The sequence below is a fragment of the Passer montanus genome, unplaced genomic scaffold (genome assembly GCF_014805655.1).
Source record: "Passer montanus isolate IOZ18808 unplaced genomic scaffold, ASM1480565v1 scaffold3, whole genome shotgun sequence".
Classification (NCBI taxonomy): Eukaryota; Metazoa; Chordata; class Aves; order Passeriformes; family Passeridae; genus Passer; species Passer montanus.
The window spans coordinates 4,036,975-4,055,905 of record NW_024367707.1 but is presented as its reverse complement, the minus strand read 5'-3'; the positions used below and the strand labels follow the sequence as shown (position 1 = coordinate 4,055,905).

Here is an 18,931-nt window from a genome sequence, read left to right as displayed (position 1 = left end):
AAATGTTCAGGAAAAAAGCAAAACCTTTACAGCTTCTGAAAAACAGACAGCCCTTGTAGCTCCAGGCAGGACAGACTTTTGTTTTCTTTGAGTGGGTGCAGAAGGATTTAGTACATTTAGTGACCAGGCTATACCTTCTGTCATCTGGAGCCTTCTGCCTGCTCTTTATTTGCAATTTTTCAAAGAAAGCCCTCTGTGAGGCAGGACATACTGGTGACAGTCTGTCCCTCCCTCCACAGTAACAACCCTGCAGCAGCTCTTCTGCCTTTATCAGAAGCACCCAGGAGGAGCAAGACGGGAGCGGGAATCCCGCTTGGGATTATAATGAACTACTGACCCTTAACAAACAATTTGGTAAATATAAACAGTGGATGCTGTGTGACCTACTCAAGTACATACAGGCACAGCAAGCAGGTGACTCTCAAGGAGTACTGCTGCTGCCTGGGGAGGAGCAGAGCACAAAGCTCATGGCCCAGCCAAGCCTTTCAGTACCAATGCCAACTTGCCACAACAGTTTCTAGATGGCTTTTTAGTAAGAAAATCGAACAAATGGGTAACAAAAATGAAATTTCCAAAGAGATTATGTCAGGTATTTTTAATGAGGTATTTTTTAAATGAATTATGTCTTTCTAAACACTAAGAGGCTCCAGTCTGTTGGCAATGTGGCTGCAGACTCACTAGGACAAAAAGCATCATGTCAGGCTCTGAGAAATGGCAGCAAATGTTGCAAACAACCTTGAAGACTGCTTTCCTATAGGATACAGATACAGAAATCTGACTTCTTTGGTTGGTTTTGTTTTTTGGTTTTTTTTTTTAATGCTGCTTGTTTCATTTCCATTAAAAATACCATCTGGCAGAAAACTTATCTCAGAAATCAACACCCAGGTCTAAGAGAGGAACTCTGCTCCATGAACTATTCTGTGTTATCAGCTTTCTTAACTGGCAACTTCAGTTCACTCAATAGTTGCTCACAGCAACTATTTTAAAGCGTAGGCTTGAGGAATAATCCCTTGCAACAGCTCTTTGTACAGAAGGTCAACACATCATTTTATATATCTCAGCAACATTTACCATCTTCAAAATCTTAGAAAGTTTTAAAATGTTTTTTAAAATAGGGGGAATCGTTCGGCAGCACCTCCCACACAGTGAATGACACAGATGACACAAATTTTGACAAGACAGCTGCAGTTGTAGAGTGGTTCAGATATAGCCATCCCTGTGTCCAGGGACAGGCTTTGGGTCATGCCTGGAGTGGCACAGGGAGCATTAACTGTGCTCATGCAGAAGTGTTATTTTATTTTCTGATTACACGATGGTGTGAACCAACCCATTCCCCTTTTCATCACTTTAGACCCCATACTGAGGGAAACAATCAGAGTATACTGGTCCTCATTCTTGTCTTATGATTTAAGTGTGCAAGCTGCACACTGTGCTTTATTTTAGGCTTCAAGGGCAGCAGAAAACAGAAAAGCAGCTGCACCCAACTGTAGCAAGTATCAGTATTTTCTAAACATTTTTGTCCATATTTTGATTATGTAATGGTGAATATGATTGTAGGGTATAATGCTCTTCACACAGAGCATTACTTCAAGTGTATTACCTATAGTATCTTGAAATCCCTATGCTTTCACTTAAGAATTTGTAAACTTCCAAACTTCTAAAAATAATGCCTTTCTTAAAAATAAGTAAACATATTTATATTTAAACATAAATAAACTAATATCTATATACCACGGGCTTTTTTTTTTCTTTAATCATGGGGAAAAACAGCACTAGATTTCAAGTTTAGTTGTGGTTGATCAAATATTTACTCTTGCACAGAGGCATGGCTTCCCAAGGCTACTTGGAAAGTTGACAAACCAAAGCAGAGAAAGAGCTTTGACTCTAACAGAGTTATTTTAGTATTAACTCAAAGTAATTTACAGTTTACTACACAGCTTATATGCTAAATTAGACTACTGGATTTATCTGAAGGAGGCTTAAGTCATATACCTATGGTCCAAGGAACACAAATATTGGGTTCATTTCACTTCCAATTACTAAGAAATTTTGATTTGTAAGGAAATATTTAGGTCCTTGCATTAGGCCAAGCAGGCAAGCTGAAATAGTTGAACCTCTGAAATATTTGCAAAACTGAACTGGGATAGGTGAGGATGTTACTATAAAAAAGGTAAAGTCTTCATTTATTTACAGCAATTCTAAATGGAGCACAGAGATTTCTGAAAGAGCAGAGATGAACCAGGGCCTGTGCACTCCACTCCAATTAAAGTAGAGATGATAGCTTCCTGGACTGCTTCCTAATCTCCCAGAAACTGTGCATAGCTAGCAAAAAAAGGAAGCAGAAACAAAAACAAGTATTGATTTCAGCACTCCATAGTGAGCAGGTTAAAACTAATTTTCTCTTACACATCTTCACCTCTTTCACCAGAACTTTTAAGGGGGGTTTTCTGAAATTTTTTTCTTCCTTTTTAAGAGATTTCAGTAGCATCATCAGCATCTTCACTCTCAGAGTTTATTCAACAGAGTAAACTTTTTACTGAAAAATTATATAAGCTTGATTGTTGTAACAAGTTCACAGGAACTGGGATTGTTTATGAGGACTGAATATAGATTTCAATTTGCATTTCCTACACCTGTGGACCTCGTATTTTAGAGAAGAAAATACCGCATCCCAGATTTTAGGGAATTTCAGACTCTTGGAGAACAGCAGTTTTTTCCACCGGTATAACAAGCATTGTACTGCCATCTAGTGAGCAATGTAAAAGCAACTGACACATCCAGGTGCATAAATATTTCTCATTACAAGCCATTTTTCTCTTTCATAAGTACAAATAGAAAAGAAAAGCAAATTTAGGTATGGAACACTGCTAGAAAATAGATAACAGAAAAAGCTTTGCAAGATAAAAGTGAAGAGGCACAGGCAGGCCAGCATAACAAGAAGAGTTGGGAGTTCTTTATGACCACGTTATCCCACCATCCTGGGAATGCAGCCTTCTCTCCTACACAGATCAAGGGATCACCCATGCTTCAGACAGTAGGGTCCATTTTTTGACAATAGCTAAATATTCAATTTTCTTCACTGCTCAAATGCAAGGCATGTAGCACACCCATAAGCTTGAGCAAGGCTTTAGTGGCTACCCACAGAAGAGGCATCCCCCAGGTGCCACCAATAAACATTAGCAACATGTGTCCCCATTCTGGTTTAAGAGAACAGGAAATTAGGCTGCCACAGGGCTTCCCTCCATCCATGAGGCTGTGGGTCAGGCACCTGCAAGGACAAGACAGCTTTGCTTTGTCTGAGCAGAGAGGTGACAAATTTTCCACCTTTTCCCAAAGGAAAAGCTCAGCTGACTGAGCTGAAGGCTTGGACCAGAGTGCTCTAGGCTCAGTTCAGATCTGAGAAGGCAGAGCCAAGGGTGGGACAGCGAGGGCAGGAGCCTGAACCCCTGTGAATGTCACTGATGGGATCAGCACCCTTGCCACAGTGGGGTTACTGCTCTGTGGGTGAAGGTCTCTCTTGGTCAGCACCACCAGAAAAGCTAGCAAGGTGATTCTGGCTAGCAAGCTCCAGGCTGTGGTGGCCTCAGGGCACAGCAGCAGCACACTGCCAACAGCAGGTCCAGACATCCAGCATTGGCTTCCCAGTGCAATTCCTCAACCGTCCTTTACGGTTCACTGACTTGCAGGGAACAGCACACGTCTAACAGGTGCTGTTCAGTGCTGACTTTCCCTGTCCTCATCACCAGAGCTGGCCAAAAATTGTGCACAGAGGTGTTTTGGGCACTTTCTTTGAATACAGACTTGTTAAAGGGAGAAAAACCCAGGTGACAGCCAAAGGAAAACTGATGAGGTCCTGCAAGGACTACATGATTTGTCAACTCAAGAAGGCAGTTTCACAATGTGTGTTTTTATTCACAAACTTGCAGATTCTGTCAGCACTTACAGAGGCAGAAGAAAGCTTGGAACAGAGGTGCTTTAGAAACCATACTCCCCCCTCACCCCGTGAGTGGCAGCACCAACCACCCTTTGTTGCCACGCTCAGTCAAACACATCAGTACCCTGCTCTGCCCTGCTCCTATCCCACAGGCCCTGCAGGGTTTCTGACACCAATGACACCGGAAGCAGAGCTGGCTGGAGGAGAGAGAAATGAAGCAGAACTTTTCTATGGCAGGTGTGTTTGCAGAGGAAACACATAAATTCATCTCCAAACACTAATGCATTCCCCAAAGGTAGGTTGCAAGAATAAACACATCTATGATGCTTCTATAGTACAAAGTGGCAGATTTTACAAAGTCTATGTTTATGTTTACTCAGCCACACTGCTTCCACTAGCTGACAACACAAACAGCAGTCAGAAGTCAGCAGGATGCAGCTCTGTTAAAGCAAATGGCAGCACCCAACATTTGTATCTTGATACAGTTTTTCTTCAAGGCCCCTTTGCAGCCAGCACACACACAGCTGACCCCACCAGTCTGGCCTCAGCAAGAGCCAAAGAGAAGTCTTCTCTAATTGTTAATTTTAATTATGGTCATTCTGTTCCAATCCCTCTCACAAAACAGATGTTTTCTACCCTCCTTTCTCCAGCAAAGTTTCCTATGCTGTGGATTTTTTGTCATGAATGATGAGCAATGCAATATATTTGTTAAAATGTCCCTGTAAACCATGAGGAGGATAAAACCAACTGCTAGTTTCACCACTACAATATTGAACATCTGCTCCATCTGTTCCAGGAAATGGTGATGGGTATCTTGCTACAATATATTACACTAATTTTTCCAAGATATTTTTATGTTTGGTTATTTAAATTGCAGTGAGGTATTTTACTATCACACAGAACTTCCATAACCACTTCTAAACTGCTTCAGTAACCTAAATCACTCCCTGCTTACACAACTTTAGTGCCACTGTGGCAATGACATCCTGCCACTATCAAGCCCTTTGCCAAAACTGAACCTTCCTCATGGGCCTGGATAGAGCATGACAGGAGGAACACTGCCTGAGTGCAGAGGGAGAAAGGAAGGATTTAAGAGATTTCCCTTAACACGTGCTGAGCCTTCCCAGCTTCAGAAGAGCTGTGTAACTGCATGAAGGTAGCAGTGTTTCTCTTACCACATTTTAACAGCATCGCTTAACATCACCAATTCAAACACAACAATCAGCATTCAGCCAAGTATTTAATCACTGGGGAAAGAAAGACTGCTGCCCATCTTCTCCATTTAGACTCTGAAGAGTGATGTTATTTGCATTTCATCGTGGATTCCATTTATGAATTGTTTTCATTTTTTAATCACTTGCAGAAGTCTTGAGAGTATAGCATCAACCAGAAAGTCTTCCTTGTTGCTCTTTTGAACTGTGTTCCATACCCATATATACTTAATCGCATATAAACCTCAAATTAGTCCTACTAAACTAACATTATATTCTGCAGATAAAACCCATTTTTGTCCTTCAGCATTTTCTCCACCCACCAGAGGTCTGCTTTTTTCCTATTTTTACTGCATTGATTTCCCTGGTTTTCTCTCACATTTAGAAATGCATGGCAATATCTTTCAACTGAAGGATTTTAATATTATGCAAAGCCCATACCTTGCAACTGCTCTTTATTTTTCAACCTTACTGTATGTCTACCTTTCAAAATCACTGCCATTTCCTGCAGCTCAAAACACCAGCACAAAGAAAAGAGCAGGGCCAACCTCTGGGAACTCACAGAGGTCATGAGTGTCACTTTTCTTATAAGCACTGAGATTGATGGAAGCTGGATATTAAATTCAGAGCTACTAGAGTTAGATCATGTAAGATAGTAATCTATCAACACATTTTAGCAGGCTTAAATGCAAAGCTCATCTGATTCTGAGGTCAGTGGAAATACACAGATTGTTTAAATGCCTTTTTCCACCACAGCCAGAGTGCTTAACACGAGCAAAAAGGTTTTCTTCACCCTCCTCTTAATGGCATGATCTTGATAGGGGAGGGGTGTCAAACTCAAACAGCAGCACTGAAAAGAATTGTTTTTATTCTGCTTTCAACACTTGGGGAAGTATAAACAGAGAATGGCTACCACCAACTCCCTGTGAAAAAAACAGGACAAGGGGATCTCGTGTGCCACAAAGTCCATTTCCCCTCTAGGCAGACATTTAATAATTATTTTTTTTATAATTCCACACATGCTGATCAAGCCTGGTAATTATGCAAGTGTTTTTGCTCCTGTACTCATGAGAGGGCTGTTCCAGAGCCTTACACTTCTGACCCTCAGAAATCTTCAATTCCTTCAACCCACTGCCTTCAGGTGGGCCCAAGGAAGATTATTACTGTGGCAGTAAGGACATGAGTGGCATGACACTAACTTGTAGAACCTAGACTGGAACTTAAAGGCAAATACCACAAGAGATGGGAAGGAAAAGGAGACCTTTCTGGAGAGAAGTCCAAGCTTTGGGAGAAAGGAACACCAAAATCATAGGTAAGAAGTCCAAGCATGCCTGCAAGATCTTGTTTCTCCCACTCCTGTGAATTTAATTTTGTGAAGTATCCTTCTAAAGAGAGAAATCTGTTACAGGAAACCACAAAAATATTGGGATTTTTTTCGAGACACAATATATAATCATAGGTGCCTTGCTAATTCTTTTCTTCTTTTACAGAGCCTTTATTCTTTGAAAATGGCCCTCATTCTGGCACAGGTACCACAGCATCCTGAAGCATTTATCATAAATCATCTGCAGAAACAGGCTGCAATGCAGACATTCCTGACATCGTCAGTCTGGAGAACTTCTACTGGACCACCAGTTTTCCCAGAGGATGGCATCCACAGTGCTCAAAGCACAAAAGGTCAAGACTTTTGATAAGGGATAGCTCCAGCTCTTTCACACCCTCATTTTTAAGGGCCCTGGGTACAATTTAATTGATACACTTGATAGATGACCTGACCTGTCCCTGTCCAATAGGTATGCCTAGTTCAACCAGAAATTGTGCTGCAAAGCCTTACCAACTGCTTGGCAAAGCCTACTTACTGTCTTAAAAATCTTGTTATTAAGTGCACTGTGGAATTACATTCTGTCTATGCTTATCTGTGACATATGTGATCATTTTGTGATATGAACCACAATCCACTCAGCACTGAGAAAAATTACTGTCACAGACATATTTTATGAAAAATCCTTTTGCCAGGATCTTTTCTCCATGTTTTGCTGCTTTGGAATGTGATTTGGAGAACTGTTTACCCAGTATGTGAAATTGTTTTTACGTGATGACCACTGACAGCCACCTGTGTCGAGGCTGTGAGCAGTCACAAGATTTTGTTATTCACTCCATTCCTTTCTTTTCCAGCTTTCTGATGGATCCTTTATTCTTTTTTGTATAGTTTTAGTATAGCATTTTAATATAATATCATAATATAATAAATCAGCCTTCTGAAACATGGAGTCAAGATTCTCATCTCTTCCCTCGCCCTGGGACCCTCAAACACAACCATAAATGACCTCTCACAAGGCAAACCTGAACCAAGGCATCTGAGTCACAGAGATGATCACAGTGCTGGAGCATCTCTTCTGCAAACGTTGAGGTTGTTCAGCCTGGAGAAGAGAAAGCTCTCTCCGGGCTTAGAGCAGCCTTCCAGTACCTAAAGGGGGTTTATAAGAAAGATGGGGACAGACCTTTTAGCAGGGCCTATTGTGATAGGACAAGGAGCAATGGTTTCAAATTCCAAAACACTGGCACAGGTTGAGCAGAGGTGGATGCCCCAGCCGTGGAAACATTCAAAGTCAGGCTGGACAGGCTCTGAGCAACCTGAATTAGCTGAAAATGACCCTGCCATTGGAGGGGGTATTAGAACAGATTATCTTTAAAGGTCCCTTCCAACCCAAACCATTTCGTGATTCTGTGAATTAAGGCACTTAGTGTTTAGTTTCTGTCTAGCGACACTCCTGCAGTCACCACGAGCACTACACGGTGCCCATTCACGCGTCGCTGCCCAGCTGGCCACAATTCAAGCTTCGGGGCCTGAGGCAATACTCCTTTTCTGCATTTCCTGAATTCATGAGGCCGGAATGCACAATCTGCATTTGGCACAGCTGGGTACGACCGCGAGTGCTGCCGTGCCCACAGAACCCACGCTGCCACAGATGAGAGATGATGACAGCCGATGGGGAGCCTCTCACAACCACTGCGGTCACTCCCGGTACGTGCTCTCTGCTGCGCTCTCTGCACACACAGGCGTTTCCCCCTCTCTCTACACACGCACATCAGTCCCCGTTCCTCCGAGGCCGGAGCACGAGGCCGCAGCCCGGCCCCACGGACGGGGCAGGCCCCGGGGCGGCTGTGGATGGGGCTCCTGTGCCGGGATGGGGCTCCTGTGATCTGTGATGGGGGGGCCGTGATCTGCCCCGGGGTGGCAGTGCAGAGCTCGGGGCTGGCACACCCCCAGCCCCTCAGGCTCCCGCCCGCCTCCCTCAGCCCCATCCCGGCCAGGCCATGCGGCATGAGGGTGTGCGGCCAAGCTCCTCCCCGCCGCCGCCGCCCCTCGCCGCGCCGCGGGGACGTGCAGTCGCTCGGCGGGACATGGAGGCGGGCGGCGGGGCCCGGCGCCCCGCGCTGCTGCTGCTGCTGCTGCTGGCGGCGGCGCTGGGAGGCGAGGCGGAGGCGGAGGAGCCGCGCCCGGCGCGGCAGCGCGGGGACGAGCAGTGCCATTACTACGCGGGCGGGCAGGTGTACCCCGGCGAGGCGGCCCGGCTGCCCGTCTCCGACCACTCGCTGCACCTCAGCCAGGCCAAGAGTAGGTGCCGGGCGCGGCCGGGGCTGCGAGCGGCGGGGCCGGGGCGGGGAGGTGCCCGCAGTGCGGCTCGGCGCTGCGGAGCGGGGCGGCGGCAGCGCCACGTCAGGCGAGCGCGGGGCTCCCGAGCCCTTCCCGGCCCCGCGGCAGCCCTGCCTGCGGCCTCCGGGACGGACGGGAGGGCGGCCCGGCTCCTTGCAGAGCTGCGTTCCCATCGTGGTCACCGCCGCCGTCTCACCGGCGTCCAGCGAGGTCCGTGGTTCCGGAAATGGCGAAGGAGCGCAGGGAAGCGCTCCGGGGGATCCCCAGGAATGTTTCGTGCTCGCGCTGGATCAGAACAATGAGCGGGCCCTGTCGTGAGCCGCCGCCGCCGCGCCGGCTTTGGCGCTGCCTTGGTGCCCGTGCTCGGATGGTTTAAATGCGGTACGGCACAGACCGGGGCACAAGCACCGGCAATGGCATCGCTGTGAGGTGTGCAGGGACATCCGCTCAAAGCCCCGTCCTGCGGGGCACGGAGTACAGAGGGATCACACAGATAGTACCTTCCATTTGAAATCCTTTTCCTTCACCGAGCCAGGGTCTGCGTTCGGTTTTAAACGTCTGCAAGCAGATGCTACCAAAAAAAAACCAAAAAAAAGGAGAAGCAGCCAAGATATTTGTAACCGATACCGTTTGGGTTTTTCTCCCTTTGCAGTTTAAGTTATTACCAACAGATGTTTATAACTGCAAAAACAACTACCTTAATTTAGAAAGGGGTCAAGATATGCAGTATTTCATTTAATATCTTTTACTTCTCCTTCCTAATCTGAAGGTCCTTGTTATACATCCTTGGTAACTATATTCTGCAGCTGTGGCTTGTCCTAAGGAAAGGAGAGCCAAACAATTCAGGCACTGTCCAGATAATATTTAATATTCCATATCTTTTTCTCAGAAGCTTTTCCCTAATTTGTTGGATATGTATGTCAATGTCCTTGACATGGCAAGTGTATTCAGACCACCTTGTAATTCCAGCACACCCTATCCTTTGTCTCAGAATTCACAGTTGTATGAAAATAGTACCTGGCAGATTAATTTTTAATATTTTAAATTCAAGGTTAATCCCTTCTGATAGGAACAGTAAATATATTTCATGCTTTTCAACTGGATATTTTTAAAAAGCACAGCTGTCTTCAAGTTAAAATTTGCTTAGGAGTTGTAATTCAATAAACATATGTTACATTTTTAGGCGTTTGTCTTTGACCATGCTGTGGCATACTTTTTTTGAGGACCAGAATTCCAGACAGGTTTCCATGGCTAAAAAGTAGCAAAGTGAATTTGAACTGTTTTGTGCTTCTGGCTCCCACCAGCTATTTTTTAACAGAATAGTGAGAGTACCTGAAGTATTAAAGAGCTTTCCCCTTCAGTCCAGCAGGTGCCTTGCTGGCAGTGCACACAGCGTTTGTTCAGTCAGTCCAGATAAGGTTTGTGTGGCCTTGATTATCAGTGATCAGCAGCGCTCATGTATGAGCACAGGTTGGTCAAATTATTTACTTTGTATGTGTACTGAAGCCTTCATTTCTTCATCATGCTGTACCCCCCTGTTTAGAGCTGGAAAGCAGTTTCATCTTGGAACTGTGCTGCAGGTTGTTTTTCAAGCAAAAGGAAGAACAGCTGTCCTTGGACAGCTTGGTTTGAACACAGGTGTTATACTCTGACTTTTAATTCAACATTTCTTTGCATTTCAGTCTCCAAGCCAGCACCTTACTGGGAGGGAACAGCAGTCATTAATGGAGAGTTTAAAGAGCTGAAGCTAACAGATTATGAAGGAAAATATCTTGTCTTCTTCTTCTATCCTCTTGACTTGTAAGTAAGAACACTGTAGGCATACCACTGATTGCAGCTACACTAGATTCATATTTCATTCACCTCTTTTTTTGAGGTCTTGTATTTTTTGTTTGGTAAGAATTTGGGAGAGAAGAAAGGAGCGACAGAAGAAAATATATTCTTTGCATTTGTTTTCTCATCAGGCATTGGTAATATTGCAACAGTCTTTGTCCTAGAACCATGTCCACTAATTTGTGTCTCCACACAAAACAAACAACTTTGTAGTTACCCAGTTAGGCAGACTCTGTGTTCTGTTTCATGCTGTAAATCAGTGCTGCAAGTAGAAGAAAGCATCCTTGCTAGAGTGTATATAATATATCCAAGAGGTGGCATTTTCCCTTTAAGCTCATCCCATAGCATCCTGTGAGCACTTAGCATTGACATCCTTTACTGAGAATGCAGTAACTTCACTGATTGAGTGAAAACATCTCTGCTTTTTAAAGGACAATCCCATTCTTTTCCACTAAATGAAGATAACAGGACAGAGATGCATAACTGCTTTTAGTATTATATCATCATTAGCTTTACTACTTTAGTTCTTTTGTAATAGAAAAAGTTGAAGATAAATTAGTTAAAACACGCAGATTTGCACAGTAACAACAAATGATAGTATGATCCTCTGGAAAAATTGGCTTATAGTGCTTAAAATCAGCCATATTTGTAAAGTCTAAAAGAAAGTAACTGTACAAGCTCTGAATACAGATTGTAAAATAACTATGGATTTATAGTCTTCAGAAATAATCCATTTGTAACTAAGCTGGAGTCTAGGGGTGGAGAATTTGTCAGGCAGCATTTTGGTTAAATACTTGAAAGAACAATAAAAATAAGCAAAAGCTAAAATAATTTATGATAAATACACCATTTTGAGTTAGGCAGAGAATTTACTGGCTTTCCAATGAAATTTTGACTTTTATCTTGTCTTCAATCATCTAGTACGTTTGTCTGTCCAACTGAGATAATTGCCTTCAGTGACCGAATTGAAGAATTCAGAGCAATAAATACTGAAGTAGTAGCATGTTCTGTGGACTCAAAATTCACTCACTTAGCATGGTATGTATCTTTCTCTTGTCTTTCACTAAACATTATTCATAGTTGAGCTTAGCAAAAGAACAGTACTCCCCAGGTTTTTAGCCTGTGGAGGTATATCATAATATGTGAAAGTGTGATGCTATTGACACAAATGTTTAAAGTAAATTTTAACCTTAGTGTGTGAAAGTACCTTTATTTTTAAGCTTGTTTAATGTGTATTGCTTGCAATATATCGTGTCTCAGTCCAAAAAATACTACTAATACAAAAAGAAAATATTAATGAAACTATGGTAAATGCTTGACTTGTTCCAGGTCACGAGCACATTGGTATAAAGCAAATGCAACTGATAAGAAAAAGGTCATCATTAAGAGATGGCCAAAACTGCAAAAGATGTGAACATTTTGTTCAAGCCACAAATACTGTTCATCTCCTTTGTGTGCAGAACAGAAAAGATGTCACTTGCACTAAATCCTTCTGTCCGTGCTGATGTAGTTTATGATTTCTGACTTGTGTAGGGAATATAAATGTGTATGAGACATACATCTATATTTCCTTTCCTTCCAAGGATTAATACTCCTCGTAAACAAGGAGGACTTGGACCAATGAAGATCCCCCTTCTTTCTGATCTGACACACCAGATTTCAAAGGATTATGGAGTGTATCTGGAAGATCAAGGACATACACTTAGGTATTTCACTGCGTTGCAGTTTGGTTGGGTTTTTGCTGGGGTAATACTTACTGCTTTATATTTAAAGAAGCATTTGAAATTTTTCTTTTAGAGCAGCTTTTGCTTGGGGATTCATGGCAAGTAGCAAATACTGAAGAACACCAAAAATGTAGTCATAATGAGTCAGAAGAGGGGTGAAGGTTAATATCCTGTTTAACAGCAGGCATCAGTAGGTACCTAGGGCAGTGCAGATGTGCAGGATTCCCCAGAACTGCAGTTGCTCAGGGACCTCCCAAGTCCAGGTGGAGTCAAGACTAAGGTTACCTGAAGAGATAGATTTGCCTAAAACTGAATAGTTTCTTTTGGGATCCCTGTAATGCCCTAGCATCTGCAGCATCCCCTGGCATGGCCTGTCAGAGCTTTGTTCTGCAAAGTATATTTTTTTGGTTTTAACTGGAGCTCAGCTCAAGTCCTCCGATACCCAGGTAAAGAGTAGTAGGTTACTGGTGGTGAGTATTACATGGTGTTTGCAAAGACCAAATTCTCCCATCCAGCAGACATAAAATAGTGCATGAAAACACCACTATTATTAATTCTGTTTCCTAACACACAGTTTTTCTTTACCCACAGAGGCCTTTTCATTATTGACAATAAGAGAATCCTTCGACAGATCACCATGAATGACCTTCCTGTTGGGAGATCAGTGGATGAAACACTTCGTTTAGTACAAGCATTCCAGTACACAGACAAACATGGAGAAGGTGCTCTTTTAAGTATTGCCATATTGAAGATTGTTTTACTTAGCCTGGAACCTGTATTAGCTTTTTGGAGGAAAGATGCTCAGTAGCATTAAGAACTGGCCTCATACAGTGACTGAAGTGGTTTGATTGCCCTGCTTGATTCCGTGGTCCCAGGTCCTCAGGTTGTTTCTAGAATAGTAATTTACATTTTGCTTCACATCCATGAGAATGAGAGCATAAAGCATTCCTCTAGTCTGAATTTGGCATGAAGTACCATGTGTCACAAGCATAGCACAAATTGTACTAAATATGAGGCTGTGAAAAATGAGGCCTAATATTTCAGTACATTTTTGCATACTAAAATAATGGAGATGCAGGCCATCCTTGTCCTGTGTCATTCAGTGAGGACCTGTGACAAGTAATGAGTGTTTCCTGTCAAGATACATAGTGATACTGTGGAAATTACAGCACCTTTACTTATGTTTTCTGTATAAGTGCTGTGTGATCATCTTTCCCCAACAAAGCAATTTTACTGTCTTCAGATCATCACTTTATATCAAGAATTCTTATTCCTCCATTTCAAGCATGGGGTGAACTATTTCACATTTCTTTAAATTACTTAATTTGAAGATTTGTTTAGATATGAATGCACATTTAGCAACTTCCAGTTCAAGTCAATGTCTCCAAGCATTTGAAAGTACCTTTATATGAAGGTGCAAATCATTATTCTGCTGTGCTGTACAGACTTGAAACAATAGATGCTGATACTTAGGCTATGCACATCTGACTAAGGAAATTTCCCCACATTTAGTGCAAAGCCAGCTTACAGAATGTTGATTTGCAGTGTTTACAGAATACCACTTTTTTTCCCAGCTTTTACATGAATATTGAGGAGAGCTTCCGTAGACACCTCATTGGTTTTTTTGCACAGAATAACAGTTCTCCACGATTCCTGCTAGCATGTGGGGCATTTTTTCTGCCAGCCTGTCTTAAAGCAGTGTAATGTGACATAACTGCTTGGGCTGAAGCCTCAGAGGGAGAGTTCTGAATAGATTAGAGCTTTACTCCAGAATATGCAGCTGTTCAGATGGTCCCAGCCACACCGTGGTAAGCACATGCTGCAATCCCTTTGTACCTAAGCAAGGTTACAAATAAAATTAGTCTCTTGTGAAATCTTTGAACTGATCTCTTTGCTAAAAAATGCTCCTAGTTTTGGTTTCAAAGAAAGAAGGGGAGGTCTCTATGTAGTCACCTGAATTTTATTGCAAAACTTCTGTTTTACTAGAATAGGTGTTCATTCCCAGATACCACTTTGCCAGTACTTATTGTAGAAGGGCACAAGAATTACACTAAAGATAGGCATCCATCCAGAGATCTGCAGTTTTCAGGTAACTGAAGTGGTGGTGGGTGGTGTCAGGTGTAAACTGCTAGGTCACCATCCCATGTGTAAAGAAAACTGCACATTTAATAGTTTCAGATATTGACATGTGACACTGTGTGTAAAAATACTTGAGCTAACTTTGTCCCTTTTTTTTTTTCAGTTTGCCCTGCTGGTTGGAAACCTGGCAGTGAAACAGTAAGTCACTGTTTATATTAATATGCATGTAGTACTAACAAGCACTCAGTTACCATTTCTGCTAGAGCCAAATCCTAAATCTCAGCAACTTTCAGTGAGAAGGTATGAGTAATGTCACATTATTAAACTTACACCATTTGGATTACTATTGATTTAATTAGGGGATTGTTTCCCTCCCACTAGACATCTCCCAGTTGTTTCAAACTCCTGCTGGAGTTTGGAAACAACATTCACTTGATCAGCAGTGAGTTTGTGATCAAGAACTTTTTCCTGTTAACACCTGATGAGGGAAAGTTCAAAACTCTTGAATTTGTTGTATTTTCTTGGTTGTTTGTCCATATAAATTCTTGATGGTTCTTACTGCACATCCTGGGCACTACCTAAAAAAACAGAAGTTCCCAGGCTGCTGTGGTATGTGCCAGAGCCAGTGCATAAATTCTTGATGGTTCTTACTGCACATCCTGGGCACTACCTAAAAAAACAGACAGAAGTTCCCAGGCTGCTGCGGTATGTGCCAGAGCCAGTGTCACTGTCAGCACTCCAGCAGGGAGCACTGCTTTGCAGTGCAATTGCCCTCCCTTCTTTGCTACTCCTGGGCTCCATGTGACTGGAGGCAGAGGAGCCAGAGTTCACATAAACACTCACTGAACTTGTTTGTGTTCCCTGGCCCAGAGCGAGCCTCAGCAGAATAATGAAACTTTCACTGAGCTGCCTCGTTCAGATGAGATCACTGTCACTTACTTGAGCATGTGGCTTCCTTCTGAACCATCTGGTGATGACAGAGCACTGTTGTTAAAGTGCTGGCTCAGCAAAAACCACGTCCCAGCAGCCTCTAAGCAGAGTTAGTGAGCACTGTACTTGTTAGTAAAACCAGTGGAATGTTAAACCGTGTTTCTTTGCTGGATGGGAAAGTTTCCTAGGATGATTTGAGGCTGGGAGTCAACTTTTTCAAGCTAGCAGAGGAGTGTCATAATGGGGGAAGCTGGATATCAAGACTGTAAAATGAAAGAGGGCTGGCTGGCCCAACATTCATATTTTGGTACTGAAAACTTCTGCCCTCCATAACTAGGATCACCTAGATAACATGACATTGATATTTTTTCTAACAAACAGTCTTACAATGCTGATACTAACAGCATTGCCAATTTAGTAATGTGAAACAGTACATAAGCATTCTCCACCTGCTCTGTACAAAAGATAGAGACAATAGCAGAGTAGTAGAAAAAGCCTTTCTCAAAGATGTAGTCATGCCTTCTAAATGTGTTTGATTTAATTAGATCAAACCAGAGGAAGCCATGAGAGTGTGGTGGCCAAGGGAAGAACTGTAAGTAAATTCTGAGCCTCTGGATTACAGATACTAATTTACCAAAATATCTTGCTTTTGGGGCAAGCTGTCAAAATCCTTCCTTTGGTAGGCTGCACTCTCTCATGCCTCAATTGGTTGAATCTCTCTGCTACTGCTGTTAGGTACCTTTAGAGATGAACAGTAATTAGTAGCATATCAAGTGATAAATTACTCTTCAGTGTTGCAAGTGAGTTGGCAGTAGCATCTTACTGTGAAAGCTGTTCTAGCTTTACAGTTTGCTATGTTTTTGTGGCTTTGGTTTTTGACTAATATTTTCATTTTCTTTCTTGCACAGATAATTCCAGATCCAGCTGGAAAACTGAAGTATTTTGATAAACTAAACTGAGGCTCGCTTCTGTTGAATTCAATAGGTCACATTCAACTTGATTTTTGCCAATAAAATTTCATTAATTTTGGTACTTTTGTGAGTTTGATTAATGTGTAATGGTAGTAAAACATTGAAGGGCTCATTGTTTAAACAGAAGCCTAACCTGTGTGAAGCAGAGGTACATCATTAGTCATCAGAGAATATTCTTATGAAATACATGTTTTCTCTTTAGGTGGTATTTTAATGCTCAGTCTTCCCCAACTCCACTTAGCATCTTGGGCTTAGATTCATGACTTTTGCTATAAATAGATTTCTTAATTTCTGCAAAAATCTTGTGTGTTTGGTCACATTCTAGAAACTACAGCTGGAAAAGAGCCACTTGGTTATGGTACATATGTCTGTAGTCCAGTGGCAATAACTTAAAAGCCAGGAATAAGTTACAGTTGCTGAATTAAATTTTGAGTTTGTGTAAAGCCTGAAAAGATTTTTCAACTACTAAGAACATACCCGACACTATATATAAACCATTACATCTGCACTGAAAAAAACACACCTGTACCAGTTCATGTGATTCAAGGGCTGAACCAGTAAATTTTTCTATGCTTAAATTTGTAGTGCATTTGCTGATCAGATTGATTCCGTTTCACATTTTCTGAGTTCTGTCCCTGTCCCTGCACTGTAAACAGATGGATGTGGGGGGTAGTGTCCTGTGCCAATCCACTCTCTAACTGTGGCTCCTAGGTTTAAGGGAGTAGTTGTAGTCTTTCCAAGAGAAGTACTGACATGTGATCATCAGAAACTCTTGTGGCTGATGGACAAGAATTTCTTCTTTCAAGTGAAAAGAACATATCCATGTAAGACATACTTGTGTGCACTGGAGAACCTTTTCCTGAGGATGTCATCTTGCTTCTTCCCACCTCTTCCTGTTTTTTATATAGTATTCTAAAGTCTGTGCAACTGGAAAAACAGCAACTGAAATGTGTGTCAGCTTTGCACCACAGTCATCCTTGAAAAGTCAACAGGCATCTTCCATCTCTAATCTGCACCATTACATTATTACTCTTGGTTGGATCCCACATGTCTGAGAACTCATTTCCCCTTCCCTCACCAGACCACACAATTCCCTGCCCTAGACAAAGACTCTTCACTACATTTCTGCAGAACCACCCAGAACTTGCATTTGTCCTGTGAAGTTACATGATTTTGTGGACTTGGGTGAGTATTGAGCAGCTCTCCATGTTAGTCACTGCAGACACAGAGCAGGAACAGCTGCTTCCTTCACTTCAGCTCTGATACAAATAACACCTACACACATGCCATGGGCAGAGGGAACCACAGCCAGGGCAAGCAGAGCTTCACTGAGCCTCAGCCTCCCTGTTCCTGGGAGGTCTGGGGAAAGGAGTCCCTCATCCCATCTGGAGGGTAATGGGATCAATGCTGAACCCCAAAGGCTCCTAATGTGCTGCTCCAGCCCGTGATAGCAAAAACCAGAGGGCTGCTTCTAGAGAGACGTGCCTTCTCACGTGACTAGGATGTAAATCACCTTGAATTTCACTCTGGATTCTGTTTACATCAACCCTGAAGCACCAAGAACAACACAGTGTTCAAATAACTCCAAGCCACTGCAGCGTGAGAAATGCAGGCCCAGCTATCACATGGATATTCAGCAGCAGCCCAAGGCACAAAATGAACACAGTTCTTGTGGCCCCTTTAGAGCTGGTGCCCTGCTCCTGAGAGGCCTTGCCCACCTCTCCAGCCAGCTGGCTCTGTCACACCTAATGCTCTCCCAGCTGCAGGAACCTCTGGCACTGAGCTGGCCAGTGACACCTGATAAAGACAGAGATGAGTTATCTGCCATGTGTTGAACACTCTCCACCCAGCTCATGGCTCTGCAGAGCCCAGTGAGCAGTTACAGCAGCACAGCCACAGGGTGTATCTCTGTAGCAGTCAGCACCAGCACATGTCAAAAGCTGTACACAGCCTGAGTCAAGAACAGAAAATTGTGCTGAGAACACTTAGTGACTGAAGAAAACTGGGGCCATACACATGCTTTGACCATTGCAAATTTAAGTCACAGCAGCATAGCTGAGTAAATGTTCAAGGTTTTTATAAATGCACATTTATATTTTAAACATGGTATGGGATGGCATAGGGTTGTTTGGTTTTTTTAAATGCAGTTCAATGGGAATAAAAAGTATTGGGGAAATAGGGACGTCCTTGAGCAAAGACTTGAGTTGCCATGTGATCATACATATTTGAAATGAACAAATGACCAAGCAGTCTGTTCTTCCAGTACTCCAACTGAGGTTTGAAATAGTGGAAAACTTAAATTTCATACATCTCTGCTTTCCCAAACCCCAGAATATATTCAGGGGCCTCTCTTGGAAGTGCATAAAATGCAGATACCATTGTGAGCATGTCTTCTACAGAAAAAGCAAAAATGCTCCTGCAAGGCAAGTAGTGACTAATAATGAAACAGTCTTCAATTTCCTCTGCTATTTTGGGCAAGCATCCCACACCCCTCTACTGCCCCCTCAGCTGTTAAACCATATATGATGGTGAGGTCTGCAGATGAAAGCCACCTCTCCAAGCAGGATGGATCTAGCTGAGACCTGGATGTC

At 42.8% G+C, this 18,931-nt stretch overlaps 1 protein-coding gene across 3 annotated transcripts; it reads left to right on the top strand.

Annotated features, from left to right (window-relative positions):
* Positions 1 to 8,035: 8,035 nt before the first annotated feature.
* Positions 8,036 to 16,401, top strand: PRDX4 (peroxiredoxin 4). 3 transcript variants are annotated; one of them, XM_039714466.1, is made up of 8 exons: positions 8,449 to 8,764; positions 10,486 to 10,603; positions 11,558 to 11,674; positions 12,220 to 12,342; positions 12,952 to 13,082; positions 14,603 to 14,637; positions 15,915 to 15,961; positions 16,278 to 16,401. In XM_039714466.1, the coding sequence occupies exons 1-8, from the start codon at positions 8,464 to 8,466 to the stop codon at positions 16,279 to 16,281; spliced, it is 876 nt and encodes a 291-aa protein (XP_039570400.1). In that variant the 5' UTR covers positions 8,449 to 8,463; the 3' UTR covers positions 16,282 to 16,401. The 3 variants fall into 3 exon arrangements, with proteins under 3 accessions (XP_039570401.1, XP_039570400.1, XP_039570399.1); XM_039714467.1 differs by lacking the exons at positions 8,449 to 8,764; positions 15,915 to 15,961 and adding an exon at positions 8,036 to 8,170; XM_039714465.1 differs by lacking the exon at positions 15,915 to 15,961.
* Positions 16,402 to 18,931: the final 2,530 nt, after the last annotated feature.